The sequence below is a fragment of the Rhinoraja longicauda genome, chromosome 16, assembly GCF_053455715.1.
Source record: "Rhinoraja longicauda isolate Sanriku21f chromosome 16, sRhiLon1.1, whole genome shotgun sequence".
In the NCBI taxonomy this organism is placed as follows: domain Eukaryota; kingdom Metazoa; phylum Chordata; class Chondrichthyes; order Rajiformes; family Arhynchobatidae; genus Rhinoraja; species Rhinoraja longicauda.
The window spans coordinates 44,081,663-44,099,330 of NC_135968.1; the positions used below are offsets into that span (position 1 = coordinate 44,081,663).

The following is a 17,668-nucleotide window of genomic DNA, read 5'->3' on the forward strand; positions in this document are numbered from 1 at the left end:
GGCTGGGTAAATGTAAAAATTGTCCCTAGTGGGTGTAGGATAGTGTTAATGTGCGGGGATCGCTGGGCGGCACGGACTTGGTGGGCCGAAAAGGCCTGTTTCCGGCTGTATATATATGATATGATATGATATGATATGGTTCTAAAAGTTATATAGCAATAGGCTGCACACTAGACGTCCCTTCCATTGGCAGATTGGATTGCTGAGGGGTGAGGGAAGGTTTAGACATGAAGGAGAGGGTTGATGAACTGAGAATATTGGCATTGAAGAGACTTTTAGATAGGCATATATATGGATATGGAGGGATGTGGACCCAGTGCAGGTAGAGCTGCATAGATTAATCTGGCATCACGTTCGGCATGAGCCGAAGGGCCATATTCTGTGCGGACTGTTCTGTGTTCTATGTACAGTGATACATTTTTCTGTTGAGAAACAGATGTTAACAGCAATTATAGGCTGAATTATTTTTTAAGAGGAGAAAAAACACGTAGTCTTCTTGATTATAAAATATTTACTTAGATTTGGTGCAGTAACTTGGAAAATTTGATTACTTTCCATATTTCTTTGTTTTCATCTTCAGTACAAGTGCCTGCCATCTCTCCATCTCGCATCCAATTTAGATGTGAAATTGGTGTTGGGTGTTATAAATGTTATTATTTTCATTAATTAGTTGGATACTTCTCTCAAAGTAGCCGCAATTTTACCAGTTATTTTTAAGATGCATGCTGCAATATAATCCTATTTAGAAAACTAACTAATAACCAGAACCACAAGATTTTATTCCCCATGTGAAATTAATGTAAAATAATAAAGATTGAAGATTCTGGTCCTGAATTAGTTAACTTTTGTTTAATTGTCTTTTTTGTTTCCTCTAGCTGCTGCTTGATTGTGGACTTGGTAACAGTGCAGCCTCAGAAAATGGCACCGAATCTGTTGTAGCACAACACAGAGTTCTCATTTTTTGCCAACTGAAGAGTATGTTGGACATTGTAGAACATGACTTGCTCAAACCTCAGATGCCAAGTATCACTTACTTAAGGTTGGATGGCAGTGTTCCTGCAGGCCAACGACATTCCATTGTGGCAAGGTACGCAAGATACATAACAAGTCATGCATGCACTGACAGTCTGTCCGAGCTTAGTGATCAAGAGCCATAGGCCCTGCAGGAAACAACATTGATCTAAAGACTTTGTCACTTGGTCCTTAGAAGATTTTAGCCATGAACATGACTTAAATAGTTTCAACAAAGGAAGAATATTTGGTGAATATTTCCATACTTAGCCTCTGTCTCCTGTTGGGTGGGGGAGGGGAAGTGAGTATGAAGGAGCTCTGTGTCTGCTGAACTTCAACTCCCATAGCAGTTCAGAGGGGTCACCTATCCATGGTCAGGGATACTGCCTGACCCGCTGAGTTACTCCCCTATTGTGTATCTTTCCTCAAAAAAACATTAGTATGTGCAAATGTGAATGGCAGCACCTGCTCACGACCTGTTCCAACATTTGTCTGAATTAAAGGAAATGACTATGATGAATTAGCACAAGGTAGTTTAGACTTTTAAACAGGGATGCTGCCTGAACCAATGAGTTACTTCAGCATTTTGTATCTTTCCTTGTTTCCACATAAAACTATGTTAAATTATATCTTCATTTTAGCATTTCTGTATTTGCATTTTGTTAGGTTTAATAATGATCCATCAATAGATGTCTTGCTGCTAACCACTCATGTGGGTGGCCTTGGACTTAACCTCACTGGAGCAGATACGGTGGTGTTTGTTGAGCACGACTGGAATCCAATGCGAGATCTGCAAGCAATGGATCGAGCTCATCGTATTGGACAGGTAAAGCACTTTCAAATCTATTTGAAAATGGTTACCTTTTATCTAAAACTTCGAATGTTTTCAGATTATTTTCAATACTCAATCGTCGCTTGAAACTTTGCAGTTCTTACTTTGATGGTTCTCCTGTTACTTAAAGTACAGTAACAATATGTTTTGAAGAAAAATATAACACGCCCAATCCCATCCATTAACGTTCACTGGAGTTTTAAGGATTGAGTATCAATTTTCATCTCCAAGTTGAGGATAGATAATTGATACTCAGAACCATTTTGTTTTAAAGGAAATTAATGATTGATTTATAACCTGTCCTAGTTGATTGAAATATTTATATTTTCTTTGCCTGAATTGCCAGATTTTATTGTTCTTATAAGAATTGGAGTGATCTACCTTGAATTTGTGCAGTCCTGTGATGGATCCTTTCTGAAGGAATGTAAAGATTTCCAGTATTGTATTGAATAACAATGTAGCAAAGCGTTATACTTACTAGTCAAAAAAGCCTGTAACTGAAGGGAAAATTGCAGATTGTAATAATTCCATTCATCCATTATTCTTGTGCCTCAGATGATATGTTTATATTTGGTGAGCATTTTGCACCCGCTATGTATTTAGCCATGGTGTCCCAGCTGAGGAAGCAAACATTGAGGTGTGAATGCAATACCAGTGAATCAACTGTTTTCTCCTGGGTGTTGTGAACCTTCAGAAAGGAACAGTATTAATCCAGTTGAGTAGAGAGTTTTCCATTATAACAAATACTTTACAACAAATACAAATACCTTACAACAAATACTTGGTCAAAAAGCTTAGGAATGTCAGGAGGTAAATTATTAATTACAGGATACCCACCTTCTGACTTAAGTTCAAGCGGGCTTGACAAATGTGTGTGTGTGGGATTATAATCTAAACTTAATCCTTTAGTTCGGTTCCATGATTAGACACAATGGAAGGATCTTACAATGTACAGTAGGCCTCATTGAGTCTCTGGTAGCTTCAAACAGTTATCTACTTAACACATTGGCTGTTCTCTTTTTTATGGCTAATGCCATTTTCAAGTCTAAACAGAATAATGCAAATATTGGCAACATTTAAGTGCACGTAATGCATTCACTCCCAGGGATCTGATCTTAATGCAGATTTTAATAAAGGCCATTTTTATACATTTTGGTTTCATCATTTAGAAATTACAGCAGTGTTTATACATAGTCCCCCCATTTCAGGGCACCATAATGTTTGGGACACAGCAATGTCATGTAAATGAAAATAATCATGTTTAGTATTTTGTTGCATATCCTTTGCATGCATCCTTTGCTTGAAGTCTGCGATTTATGGACATCACCAGTAGCTGGGTCTCTTCTCTGGTGATGCTCTGCCAGGCCTGTATTGCAGCCATCTTTAGCTTATGCTTGTTTTGGGGGCTAGTCCCATTAGGTTTTCTCTTCAGCATATAAAAGGCATGCTCAATTGGGTTCAGATCGGGTGATTGACGACCACTCAAGAATTGATCATTTTTTAGCTTTGAAAAACTCCTTTAGCCGTATGTTTGGGTTCATTGTCTTGCTGTTGAATGAACCACCGGCCAACGAGTTTTGAGGCATTTGTTTGAACTTGAAATAGGGTGTATCTATACACTTCAGAATTCATTGTGCTACTATCATCAGCAGTTGTATCATCAATGAAGACAAGTGAGCCAGCAGCCATGCCCAGACCATAACACCCCCACCACCGTGTTTCACAGATAAGGTGGTATGGTTTGGATCTTGGGCAGTTCATTCTCTCTTCCATACTTTGTTCTTGCCATCATTCTGAAATAAGTTAAGCTTCCTCTCATCTGTCCACGACCTTTTTCCAGAACTGTGGTTGTTCTTTTAAGTACTTCTTGGCAAACTGTAACCTGGCCATCCTATTTTTACAGCTAACCAGTGGTTTGCATCTTGCAGTGTAGCCTCTGTATTTCTGTTCATGAAGTCTTCTGCGGACAGTGGTCATTGACAAATCCACACCTGACTCCTGAAGAATGTTTCTGATCTGTCGGACAGGTGTTTGGGGATTCTTCTTTATTTTAAAGAGAATTCTTCTGTCATCACCTGTGGAGGTCTTCCTTGGCCTGCCAGTCCCTTTGCGATTAGTAAGCTCACCAGTGCTCTCTTTCTTCTTAATGATGTTCCAAACAGTTGATTTTGGTACGCCTAAGGTTTGGCTGATCTCCAACAGTTTTATTCTTGTTTCTCAGTCTCATAATAGCTTCTTTGACCTTCATTGGCACAACTTTGGTCCTCATGTTGATAAACAGTAATAAAGGTGGCATTTAAACACACCTGAACAATTATAAACACCTGTAAAGCCATGTGTCCCAAACATTATGGTGCCCTGAAATGCGGGGACTATGTATAAACACAGCTGTAATTTCTACATGGTGAAACCAAAATGTATAAAAATACCCTTTAATAAAATCTGACAATGTGCGCTTTAACCACATGTGATTTTTTTTATTACAAATCTCAAATTGTGGAGTACAGAGGCAAATAAATAAATGATGGGTCTTTGTCCCAAATGTTATGGAGGGCACGGTACATCACCCCTGATTAATCCACATAAGGGGCAATTTACATTGGCTATTTTAACCCATCAAATGAGTAGAAAATAATTAACAGATGAACTGCAATTTTTGAAAACAGTAATATTTTATTGAAGTTTTCACTAGAGTTGCTACTGAATCATTTTGTAATTTGCTGTCCAATCCATCTAGTGTCTCAGACTATTTTGAAGCCAAGGCAGTGGAGCCTTAAAGAATATATTCCTTTAAAACCTGGATGCAAAGTACATTTTCTGAGGTTATGAAGGAAATTCTTATGGTAAAATTGATGAACGAATGAAATTTGGTCTGCAAGCATAACGTGTGATTTTGGCAAACTACAGGCCCATTAGATTAACAAGGGCTCAAAAACCATCCTAAATTGAAGGCAACTAATCCTGAGGAGAATGTTCTGTCTGGCAAACTTTGCATTTCCAAGCTGATATTCAGAGATGGATCATAACAGAAATAGCAAGCCAGCTGGGCGTGTTGGCTGGATTAATATCCAAAACATCTTCAGTCATCAAAGTTGTTTACTATTAACTTTTATTTTATATAGATATCTCTCACTTTCCCCAATTTGTATTTTGCTAATGGAGCAGAATGAAGTTTAGTTTTTTTACTCGAAGGATTGTAGATATTGTTTATAAGGCCAGCCGTGTCATGTAAATGTGAATTTAGAAAGTGGTGGTAAGCCACTGCATTAAACTGGTCCAATGCTAGCATCAGGAAGGCATGTGACTAGGAGAGAAACCTATTGCTGAAGGTATTCCAGTTCTCCTTGTCCTAGGTTGAGAAAACATCAGTGACACTATGCTGAATTTTATAGATGTTCATTGGTGCTTTAGGGATGAATGAGGTGAAGGATTGGGGCGGTACCAATCAATCTGGTTTCGTTATCCTGGTCTGTATCTTCTTGAGATTCGTTGAGGTTGACATCTCAGACAAGTGGAATGCATTCCATTGCAGTGAAGACATGAATCTTGTAAATTACAGGTTTTGCGGTGCCAGCAAGTGAGAATCGCTCTCCAAGCTGCGTGTCCACTGTAATATCCCTGATGGAGGGAGATATTATGTGGTTTATGTAGTTACTTTCAAATTTGTTGTAATCCCAGGTGGTGATTTGGTAGTGATGACATTACTGAATGAAATATGCTTGCAGACATTGGCATTGCCATTGCTTGGCACTTATGGCATAAATATAATTTGCCACAGATCAAGAAATTTTGCAGTCATCAATTAACAGACTCTCAATTTACAATCCATCACTGATCATCCATCACTGATCATCCATCACTGATCATCCATCACTGATTATTGAATGAGTTTAGACCAAGCTAGTGATTAGCTAGATTGACTTTATCCTGTTATATTTGATCAAGCTGTAGCTGGACACATTTTCACAGTTTACAGACATATATAGTGTGTGTCTGTGCATGTACATATGTACTTGAACTGTGTTGGTTGAAACTGGAAGAATTGAGGTGATCTCAAGATAGGAGTGATTCATGCAGCATTTTTGGTTAAAGTCCTGAATTACTTTAAATTGTATAAAATTAGAGGTAAAACATCTGCTTTTGTTACTCCAGAGTTTATTTCTATCTGAATATATTAACCACAAGGGGTCAAGTCAATCTATGAATTTACTATCCTTCCAAATCTGATGATTAGAGCTGTTCACTAAAATGCTAAATAGAACATAAGCATTGATCAGTATGGATGAACTTTATGGAAACTTATTAAGATGTCATGTAATGACTACACCTTATTTTTTTTAAATTGGAAGTAAAGATCATTTGCATTCCAAAGTTGATTAACTAATTGTCATCAAAATTCTTCATAATTAAACCTAAATGAAGTACCCAATATTACATGATGTCACTTGCATTAGCTGCTTATCGTCTGTTGTGTGAAATATTAACTGAGAGAATCACATCATGGTGCTCCACATATTAGCTTGTAGATTTCACCACATTTCAGTAATTCAAAATAGTTTCTTCCACATTTAAAAAATATTTTTTAAGCATGTGCACCAACGTTCTGTATTATGTTTTATTGATTGGTCTGTTTGCATTGCTTTGTAATTTGCCTTCTAATCTTTAAATGGGAAAGCACTGACATCAATATCTTACTATGCTGTGGTAGAGTCTAGGCTGTTGTAGATCGAAGTTCTATTGATGTCATGAAAGTTAGTTGCAAGAGGAATTTGAAGAACATACTCAAGTTTTTTGCAAGACAATACTAAAGGTTCAGTTTTAAAAAAATTAACCAACTAAAAACTGCTTTGGGCTATATTAAATCTTGTGCTATCTGTCAAGGCTACATTCCAACTCAATTCAAAGATGTACATCAGAACACAGTAATTCTGATGAAAATTAATCACAATTCCTTCCTCAGTATAAAGTCAACTTTTATAGGAAGGAGCCCACTTTTTTAGAAAGGACGGAGAGAGAAAACAAGAAATTATAGAGAAGATTTATAGAAATTAGTCTGACATCGGTGGTGGGGAAGATGCTGGAGTCAATTATAAAAGACGAAATTGCGGAGCATTTGGATAGCAGTAACAGGATCGTTCTGAGTCAGCATGGATTTACGAATCTTCTGGAATTTTTTGAGGATGTAACTCGGAAAATGGACAGGGGAGAGCCGGTGGATGTAGTGTACCTTGACTTTCAGAAAGCCTTCGACAAGGTCCCACATAGGAGATTAGTGGGCAAAATTAGAGCACATGGTATTGGGGGTAGGGTACTGACATGGATAGAAAATTGGTTGGCAGACAGAAAGCAAAGAGTAGTGATTAATGGGTCCATTTCAGAATGGTAGACAGTCACTAGTGGGGTACCGCAAGGCTCGGTGCTGGGACCACAGCTATTTACAATATACATTAATGACTTGGATGAAGGGATTAAAAGTAACATCAGCAAATTTGCAGATGATACAAAGCTGGGTGGCAGTGTGAACTGTGAGGAAGATGCTATGAGGTTGCAGGGTGACTTGGACAGGTTGTGTGAGCGGGCAGAAGCATGGCAGATGCAGTTTAATGTGGATAAATGTGAGGTTATCCACTTTGGTGGTCAGAATAGGAAGGTAGATTATTATCTGAATGGTGTCAGGTTAGGAAAAGGGGACATAGAAAGAGATCTGGGTGTCCTAGTGCATCAGTCACTGAATGGAAGCATGCAGGTACAGCAGGCAGTGAAGAAAGCCAATGGAATGAATGAATGAATAAGTTTATTGGCAAAGTATGCATATACAAGGAATGTGCCTTGGTGCTCCGCTCACAAATGACAACACAAACATACAGTTAACAATTAGGAATAAAGCATAAACACATCAAAACAATAAGGATACACCATTACGGTCTAAACATGTGGGTGAAAATAAACCAGAACAAAAAAGAGACTACAAACTTTAGTTATTGAGTAGAACTACCACTCGTGGAAAAAAGCTGTTTTTATGTCTGGCTGTGGCGGCTTTGACAGTCCGGAGTCGCCTTCCAGAGGGAAGTGCTTCAAAGAGTTTGTGGCCAGGGTGAGAGGGGTCAGATATGATCTTGCCCGCTCGCTTCCTGGCCCTTGCAGTGTACAGTTCGTCAATGGGGGGGAAGGTTGCAGCCAACAACCTTCTCAGCTGTGCGAACGATCCGTTGCAACCTCCGGATGTCGTGCTTGGTGGCTGAGCCAAACCAGACCATGATGGAGAAGGTGAGGACGGACTCAATGATAGCAGTATAAAATTGGACCATCATTGCCCGTGGCAGATTGTGTTTCTTCAGTTGCCGCAGGAAGTACATCCTCTGTTGGGCCTTTTTGACAGTGAAGTCGATGGTGGCCCCCCATTTAAGGTTCCTGGAGATGATGGTTCCAAGGAACTTAAATGACTCCACAGATGTGACTATGGTGTTGTTGATAGTGAGTGGGGGGAGGGGAGGGGGATCTCTTCGAAAGTCTACAATTAGTTCCACTGTCTTAGGACCATTGAGCTCCAGGTTGTTGCGATGGCACCAGGACGCCAGCTGTGTCACTTCCCCTCTGTAGGCAGATTCCTCCCCATCCTGGATCAGTCCAATCAGGGTTGTGTCATCCGCAAACTTGAGGAGCTTGACAGAGGAGTCTGTGGAGGTACAGTCGTTGGTGTAGAGAGAGTAAAGGAGAGGGGAGAGTACGCAGCCTTGCGGTGCTCCTATGCTGAGGGTCTGCGGGTCCGAGATGTGCTTTCCCAGCCTCACATGCTGCTTCCTGTCCGTCAGGAAGTTGATGATCCACTGACAGAGGGGGTCAGGCACAGACAACTGGGAGAGTTTGGAGTGTAGTAGCTCTGGCACAATGGTGTTAAACGCAAAGCTAAAGTCCACAAACAGAATCCTGGCATAGGTCTCCTTGCGGTCTAGGTGCAGGAGGATGAAGTGCAGGCCTAGGTTGACTGGGGGGGGGGTCCTAGGTTTATGTTTCTGTTTCTCGAACCTGCAGTAAAACTCGTTCAGGTCGTTGGTCAGCTGATGATTGTCCAAGGAGTGTGGGGTTTTCCTCTTGTAGCTGGTGATTTCTTGCAAGCCCTTCCAAACTGAAGAGTCATTAGCTGAGAACTTGCCTCTCAGAGTACCTTCCCTTTGCAGCTCTGATTCCTCTTCTCAGCTTGTACTTGGCCTGCCTGTAGAGGTCTGTATCCCCGCTCCTGTACGCCTCATCGTTTGACTGGCGGAGCTGTCTGAGTTCTGCTGTGAACCAGGGCTTGTTGAACCAGATCCGGTCATCGTGGGAATGCAACTGTCCTCGCAAAAGCTGACAGGATGTCACAGTGTCTGTGTACTCATCGAGGCTTGTGGTTGCTTCCCTGAACACATTTCAATCAGTGCAGTCAAAGCAGGACTGTAGTTTTTCATTGCCCTCGCTTGTCCACCTTTTCGTTGTTCTGACCACAGGTTTAGCAGATTTTAGATTCTGCCTGTAGGTCGGAATAAGGTGAACTAAACAATGATCAGAGAGACCCAGAGCTGCCCGAGGAACAGAGCGATATTGATTGAAGTGTAGCAGTGATTAAGTAAGTGTCCTCTCCCCTCTGGTGGGGCAGGTAACATAAAGATGGCCTTCATAACAAGAGGAGTTGAGTATAGGAGCAAAGAGGTTCTTCTGCAGTTGTACAGGGCCCTAGTGAGACCGCACCTAGAGTACTGTGTGCAGTTTTGGTCTCCAAATTTGAGGAAGGATATTCTTGCTATTGAGGGCGTGCAGCGTAGGTTTACTAGGTTAATTCCCAGAATGGCGGGACTGTCGTATGTTGAAAGACTGGAGCGACTAGGTTTGCTTGTATACACTGGAATTTAGACGGATGAGAGGGGATCTTATTGAAGACTATTAAGACTGTTAAGGGATTGGACACGTTAGAGGCAGGAAACATGTTCCCAATGTTGGGGGAGTCCAGAACAAGGGGCCACAGTTTAACAATAAGGGGTAGACCATTTAGAACGGAGATGAGGAAAAACTTTTTCAGTCAGAGAGTTGTGAATCTGTGGAATTCTCTGCCTCAGAAGGCAATGGGGGCCAATTCTCTGGATGCTTTCAAGAGAGAGCTAGATAGAGCTCTTAAAGATTGCGGAGTCAGGGGGTATGGGGAGAAGGCAGGAACAAGGTACTGATTGTGAATGATCAGCCATGATCACATTGAGTGGCAGTGCTGGCTCGAAGGGCCGAATGGCCTACTCCTGCATGTATAGTCTATGGTCTATTGTCAACTATCACTAAAGTGCACACATTTTTTGCAATTTATCATATATTTTAAAGTTCTTAACTCCAGAACCAATATTTTATGTTGGAAAGCCAACATAGTAATCGGTTTTCAGGCCTATGTTGACCTGGCTTCAGATTATAATCTTTCGGCACAAAGATTAATATGGCCTATTTCCATTTCGTTGATTTGCATAGAACATAGAAAAGTATAGTACAGCACAGGAACGGGCCCTACTGCCCACAATGTTCATGCTAAACATAATGCCAAGATAAACTAATCGCAACTGCCTGCACATGATCCATATCCCTCCATTTCTTGCCTATCCTCGTGCTGTCTGAATGCCTCTCAAGCACCATTGTCGTATCTGTCTCCATACCTCCTTATAACATTTGCCTCGCTCACCTTAAAGCTCCTTAAATTATTTTCTTTGTGCCTTGCATTTTCATTTGAATGTGTTGACTTTGACTTGTTTTGACAGATTTATAAAGTAATTTTTTTTAAATTGTCTTTAAACAAAATATTCAAGTCATTCAGGATGTGTGAAGAGTAAAGAGGCATGTTAATATTTCAGATGCAGTCTCTTCAATATTTAAAGATATTTCAAATGACCAATGTTAAAACAAAGGGATGGAGGAAAGAAATAAGTCAAGTTATGTACCACTAGAAGACTTGTAAAGTACACAAATGAAAAAGGTTGATTTAATTTGTGATGTACATGAGACAATGCAAGCATAAGGACAGAAATTCAACATCTGCAAAACAGTGGTTTTGAATAGACGGGTTGAGCTGGGAAAATAAAGGGGTAGAACAAATAAAAATGAACATTTCAGACTGCCAACCTGGTGCATTCCAGTCTATGATGAAAAGTCCTTGATTTGACTATTTAAACATTTTTCTTGATCTCCCCAGAAACGTGTTGTTAATATTTACCGATTAGTAACAAGAGGAACCTTAGAAGAAAAAATCATGGGATTACAGAAGTTTAAAATGAGTATTGCAAATACCATTATCAGTCAAGAGAATGCAAATTTACAGAGTATGGGAACAGATCAGCTTCTGGATTTATTCACTCTTGATAAGGTAAAGTAGAAAATTACTTTCTTCAAACATATGTTTTTGTCACAATTAATAATTGTCCCCGACTATAATAGCAAAGGGGAACCAGAACCTGTACAAAATATATTGTTCAATTGTCCCCGATTATTTAAAAATTGTAATTGACATCAAAATGAATTTTACTGTATGTTAAATCAAGTTGCTGTATGCATCCATTACAGTGCTTCAGATATGTTATGCATTTGAAGCAGCTCCAGATATGCACGTTGTAACTTCATATTAGCCGACAGTTTGCTTGTACTTAATCCTAACAAGTAATACTGTTGAGAGTGTGAATTTCCTCCCCAAAATGGCCTGGGTTTTTTTTAGATCCTATGAACCGTTGAACACTAAGTTACCCACATACTAGTTAATGCCACCTTTCTTGGGTGTTTGTGTGCTCAGTGAATTCAAATGCAACAAGCATTAAATCTTTATGTTTTGTTAAGTGATTTATTCACTTAATTGTGTTCTGTGCAACAGTGACATAGAAACAAAGAAAAATAAGTGCAGGAGTAGGCCATTCGGCCCTTCGAGCCATCATGGCTGATCATCGAAAATCAGTACCCTGTTCCTGCTTTTTCTCCTTATCCCTTGATTCCTTTAACCCTAAGAGCTAAATCTAACTCTCTCTTGACCATGCATGTTGAAGCTGTGAGCCAACTCTTATCCATAATATTCCCATTCATGACATCACTAAAGATCCTTGCATTGGAGCTGCTTGTCACGACAAAGATGAGAAATATTCTTGCAGTGATGTATTTTTTCAAAATGGTGTACTAGCTGCAGGTTGAATGAAAAAGGGAAGGGGGGAATTGAGCCTTAACGCTTGTTTTTTCTGGGAATGTCCATTGACCTGCCCTCATCTATAACCTTCAACACCTCTTCAAAAAAAATTCAAATCAAGTTTGTAAAACATGACATGCCCCACTGAGTTCATTTTTTAAAATGGTTTGAATCTACATGGAGTCATTGTTTTGATCTGATTTGATCCAGTGGAAGTACATAAAGCACATGAAAGGGGTTTTTTGTGTAGCCAGTGATCAGAACTAAATCCATTTCTTTGGCCTTTTTATTGGATGAAAACAGCACTGAATAGATGCTACTGTAATGAGGCACTCTTATTTAAAAGTCTGTTTTTTGCTTGTACTTTTTATCCGAATTCATAATAGGTCAATAAGAAAAGTGGAAGAATTTTTTGGTCAGAAAGATAACGGAAGCATATGTAAGGTTGTGGAAGATGAAATCTGATGAGGAATGTAAAGGAAGCAGACAAGAACTTGAGCTGGGAATTAGAAGGGCCAAAAGGTGCCAAGAAATGTCTTTGCAAATAAGATTAAGGAGAATCCCAATTAAAAATAGGAGAACTAGGAAGAGTACAGGACCACTCAAGGATAAAGGAGTGAAGTCTGAGAATATAGGCAAAGTACTGAACTACTGAACAAATATTTCACAATGCTGGAGTAACTCAGCAGGTCAGGCAGCATCTTGGGAGAGAAGGAACGGGTGACGTTTCGCATTGAGACCCTTCTTCAGACTGAATATTTCACATTGGTATTCATAGAGGATGGAGTCGGAGATACTAATGTGCAAGGGCAATTTGAGAACAAGAAGGTGTTGGTGGTTCTCTGGATTATGATGGATAATTGCCCAGAGCTTGATGCAAACTATCCCAGATTTATGACGGGCAAGAGAAAATGTTGCTGGGGCTGTGGCAATGATCTTTGTATCCTGTCTAGACACCGGTGAGATGTCAGAGGACCGGTGAGTGCCCAGTGCTGTGTTTTTTTGGGAGAGGAAATGGGGATAATCCAGGAAATATTAGGCCAATGAAACTTGCATCATAGTAGGGAAGCTATTGTAGAGAATCTTTAGGTACTGGGTTATTGCACATGGAAGAGATTTGGCTTATTAGGAAGAGTCAGCGTGCCTTTTTATGAACTTGGTTTGCGTTTTATTTTGAAGAGGTGAGAGATGAGGGCGGGGCAGTGAATGGTGTTAATATGGATATCTGACCATGTCTTTCATGATAGACTGATCCAGAAAATGCCTGGGATCCACAGTGATTCAGAATTGGTTTACCCATAGAAGACAGTAGAAAGGTGTTGTATGTAGGAAGGAACTGCAGATGCTGGTTTACATCGAAGATTGACTCAAAATGACTCAATGGGACAGGCAGCATCTCTGGATAGAATGGGTGACGTTTCGGATTGAGACCCTTCTTCAGAGAGTAGAAAGGTGTTATTCTGGCTGGAGATCCATGATCAGTGGTGTTCTGCAGTTCAGTGCTGGGACCTCTGTTTGGGACACATGTGAATAACTTGAATGGAAATGTGGATGGGTTTGTCAGTAACTGTGCAGACAACACAAAAGTTGGTGGAGTTGCAGGCAGTGAAGAAGGGTGTAAAGAGATAATCCAGAATGCTCCTTGGATTAACAGATCTTAGCTGCAAGAAGAGATCAGACAAACTTGGATTCTTTTCGCTGGAGCATTGGAGGCTGAGGGGAGACTGAGGAGGTTTATAAACTTATAACAATTTGAACCTGTTTCCCAGTGAATAAATGTTGTCGGCAAGAGAATTTCCAGCAGGTAATGTTTCAAAAGTCCTTTTTGGTATTCAGTGAATTACAAAAGATGGTGGATTTTTATGTAGAAATATTTTAGTGACAAAAATATTCGTAGTCAGCTGCTCGCTGCTGAGAGAGGGGATAACGCACATACTAGCTACCTGACTGGAGGCTGGCGTTCTTAATGAATGCTAGCAGGTAATTAAGTGTCAAAATCGCACTGTTTGTGGCACATGCTTCTGCTCTTGCCAAGATGTATTACAGAAAACAATTTCAGTCACCATTTTCGCTTACAGTCTCACCATCTCAAGTTCTTTTGGGAACTAACGATTTGGAGTCACAAACTTTTAAGTAACACTACATTATCCTTTTCAGAGGTTGAACTATGGCCTATTGCAACCTAATTATAGGTCTGGGTTACTCACAGGTCATTGTTTATGTTAGAGTTCATGTGCAATTTTTTATTTTGCAAAATGCTTCAATTTCTGATTACATTTTTTCCATTTTAAGGATGGCCATGAAAATATGGGATCTGGTTCTGCAGCAAAGTCATCTGTGAAGGCAATCTTGGAAAACCTTGGAGACCTTTGGGATCAACAACAATATGACACAGAATATAATTTGGATAATTTCATGCATTCACTAAAATAAAATTACTTGGATAATTGCAGCTAAGTCACGAGCATGTCACAAGATTTTTCTGCTGATATTCAGCACGTTTTGGAGACAATTAACTGTCGAGTACTGTGTAAATACAGGCAAAGTTGAAAAGAGCAAGCATAAGATGGATATTTTGGAAACCAGAGGTTCAGAATCGGTAGAGCAGATAGTTACCCCAGCTTAGTTTGCACAGTTTTACAGTTTTACATTAGACATTTATTCAGTGCAGATATACTTGAAGTAACACTTTAAATGTCTTAGGAAACAGAAATATTGTTCTTAAGGAAAACTTTTTCGTATAGTTAAGGAAATATGCCATTATGTGACATAGTACAATACAGTAAATTGCTGTACACCAGTGCAGAACCAGAATTTGATTTAAAATATAAACCACCTCCACTTTTTCCATAGTGGAAATTGACTGATTTTTATTTTTTTTTGCTGCCTATTAGTGATGGCTTTCAGTTTACTTGCAGAGCAATGATAATTGTAGGTGTTCAATAGAAATAACTTTGTACTTGAGTTGAAATAAAATTTCTGAAATTTGATCAAAATAAAATTCAGTTGAAAAAATTAATACTGTGAATTTTCCATGTGCTGATCACTCTTTAGTAAATAAATCATTTACATTTATTGAGTAGGAAAGAACTGCAGATGAAGGTAGACACAAAATGCTGGAGTAACTCAGCATGTCAAGCAGTATCTGTGGAGAGAAGGAATGGTTGATGTTTCAGGTCGAGACCCTTCTTCAGACTGACGTCGGGAGTGAGTGGTACAGAGATAAAATGTAGTCGGAGACAGTAAGACTGGTGGGAGAACGGGGTAGGGGATGGAGAGAGAGAGGAAAAGCAAGGGCTACTTGAAGTTGGAGAAGTCAAGGTTCATACCGCTGGGGTGTAAGAAACCCAAGCGAAGTATGAGGTGCTGTTCCTCCAATTTGCACTGGGCCTACCTCTGACAATGGAGGCGGCCCAGGACAGAAAAGTCAGATTGGGAATGGGAGTTAAATTGCTGAGCAATCGGGAGATCAGGTAGGTTAAGGCGGACTGAACGGAGGTGTTCAGTGAAACCATCGCCGAGCCTGTGTTTGGTCTCGCAGATATACAGGAGTTGACACCTGGAACTGTGGATACAATAGATGAGGTTGGAGGAGGTGCAAGAGCCTCTGCCTCACCTGAAAAGACTGTTGGGGTCCTTGGATGGAGTCGAGGGGGAAGTAAAATTGACATTTTATTGCTTTGAGTTGGGCTGTGAGGAAAAATAAACTTGATATAACTGATCATTAATTGAGGAATATTATGACCCTGTCTTAAGGTAGAAAACCAAAATAAAGCAAATGCTGGAAATGCAAAATAAAAACATTGGAAATATAAGATTGGACAACTTCGTTGAGAGAAGCACTGAGCATCAAGAGGATCTTATGAAGAATTATTTTGTCATTTATATAAGGATGCTATGAAATTCCTTGTCTGCAAACAGTATACATGATGATGAAAAATAAAACAATGCAGAACAGCAGAACTGTGCAGATTGTAACGCGGTCTGAAGTAGTGCAACGAAAGTACTAAAATGCAAAAATTTAATAACCAAGCAAATGTAAGAATAAATTAGATTTTTGTGTAATATACATGTGCAATAAAATTCCTGCTCATGTGAAGATTGCAGCATAAACTTCAGCGTACATACAGTAGGCCATTTAGAACGGAGATGAGGAAGAACTTTTTCAGTCAGAGAGTGGTGAAGGTGTGGAATTCTCTGCCTCAGAAGGCAGTGGAGGCCAGTTCGTTGGATGCTTTCAAGAGAGAGCTGGATAGAGCTCTTAAGGATAGCGGAGTGAGGGGGTATGGGGAGAAGGCAGGAACGGGGTACTGATTGAGTGATCAGCCATGATTGCATTGAATGGCGGTGCTGGCTCGAAGGGCTGAATGGCCTACTCCTGCACCTATTGTCTATTGACACAGTAGAGATACTGACTACAATGATGAGTGCAAAAGAGCAGATTGTATTGCAAAATCAGAGTTGAGTAAAACAATGCCAAAGGGCAATAACAATAACTGACGGGAATAGAGTTAAAGGTTAGAGTATGTGGCAGTGGCTCCATGACGGGGGGGTGAGAAAGAGGATTGGTTCAGGTGTCTGACAGCAGTGACGAAGAAGTTGCCCTTAAATCTATATAACCAGGCTTTCAAGGTGCTGTATCTCCTCCCAAAAGGTAGAAGAGAGAAAAAGCAAATAGGGTAACTGTCCTTGGCGATGCCTCTAACATTCCTGATGCAACATGGACAAGATGAAAGAAAGTGACAAGCCTGCGAAGGACTGGCTGTGTTCATCATGATTCAGATTCAGGCAGTCAAGAACAGAAACGTTGCCATACCAGGCTGGCATGCATTGTGTCAAAATGCCACACTCTTTCATTCATCAAGGTTATCTAGAAAATTTGAGGTAGTTCAAGAGAATCCTTGTGGACATGCAAAATCTTCTCAGCTGTCTAAGAAAATAAATGTGCCATCATGATCAGAGTAATGGGACCAGGTTCGGTTGCTTGTAACATGGATGCCTGAGAACTTAAAACTATTGATCATCTCCACCGCAGCTTCATTGACAAGGACATGGTTGCATTCACTCCATCACTACTTTAGGTCAACAACAAGCTCTTCTGTCTTGCTGACAATTAAGGGCTAGTTTATTGTGCTGACACTATGGCATGAGTCCCAATCTCTATTCTTTCTCATCATTGTTGATGCAGCCTTCAGTGGTGGTAATGGAAATTTTAAAGATCAAGTTGGTGCTACACTTGGCCACAAAGTCATGGGTGTGCAGGGGACTAAGCACACACTCCTGAGAAGGAGCAATGTCAGGGTGGAGGAAATGTTTTCACCAATTCTAACTGATTGAGGTCTGGCGGTCAGAATCTCCAGCAGCCAGTTGCAGATGTCAATGTCCCAGAATAAGATCATTTGATATTACTGTGTTATTGTCAAACTGATCCAAAGCTAAACCCTGGACCCATCTTGCAAGAGATCTGGACTGCCTGCCTGTATCAAGATGATACTAAGCTGGGGGGTAGTGTGAATTGTGAGGAAGATGCAATAAGGCTGCAGGGTGACTTGGACAGGTTGTGTGAGTGGGCGGATACATGGCAGATGCAGTTTAATGTAGATAAGTGTGAGGTTATTCACTTTGGAAGTAAGAATAGAAAGGCAGATTATTAT

The 17,668-nt window shown here is 40.1% G+C and overlaps 1 protein-coding gene across 2 annotated transcripts in view; it reads left to right on the plus strand.

Annotated features, from left to right (window-relative positions):
- The window catches only part of btaf1 (BTAF1 RNA polymerase II, B-TFIID transcription factor-associated), a 119,023-nt gene extending 103,980 nt beyond the window's left edge, over positions 1-15,043 (plus strand). For both annotated transcript variants that reach the window (XM_078413707.1, XM_078413708.1), the window contains exons 35-38: positions 876-1,087; positions 1,678-1,837; positions 11,043-11,213; positions 14,307-15,043. In XM_078413707.1, the coding sequence (XP_078269833.1) occupies positions 876-1,087; positions 1,678-1,837; positions 11,043-11,213; positions 14,307-14,447 (684 nt within the window). In that variant the 3' untranslated portion in view covers positions 14,448-15,043. The remainder of the gene's footprint in view (positions 1-875; positions 1,088-1,677; positions 1,838-11,042; positions 11,214-14,306) is intronic.
- The last annotated feature ends 2,625 nt before the right edge of the window (positions 15,044-17,668 follow it).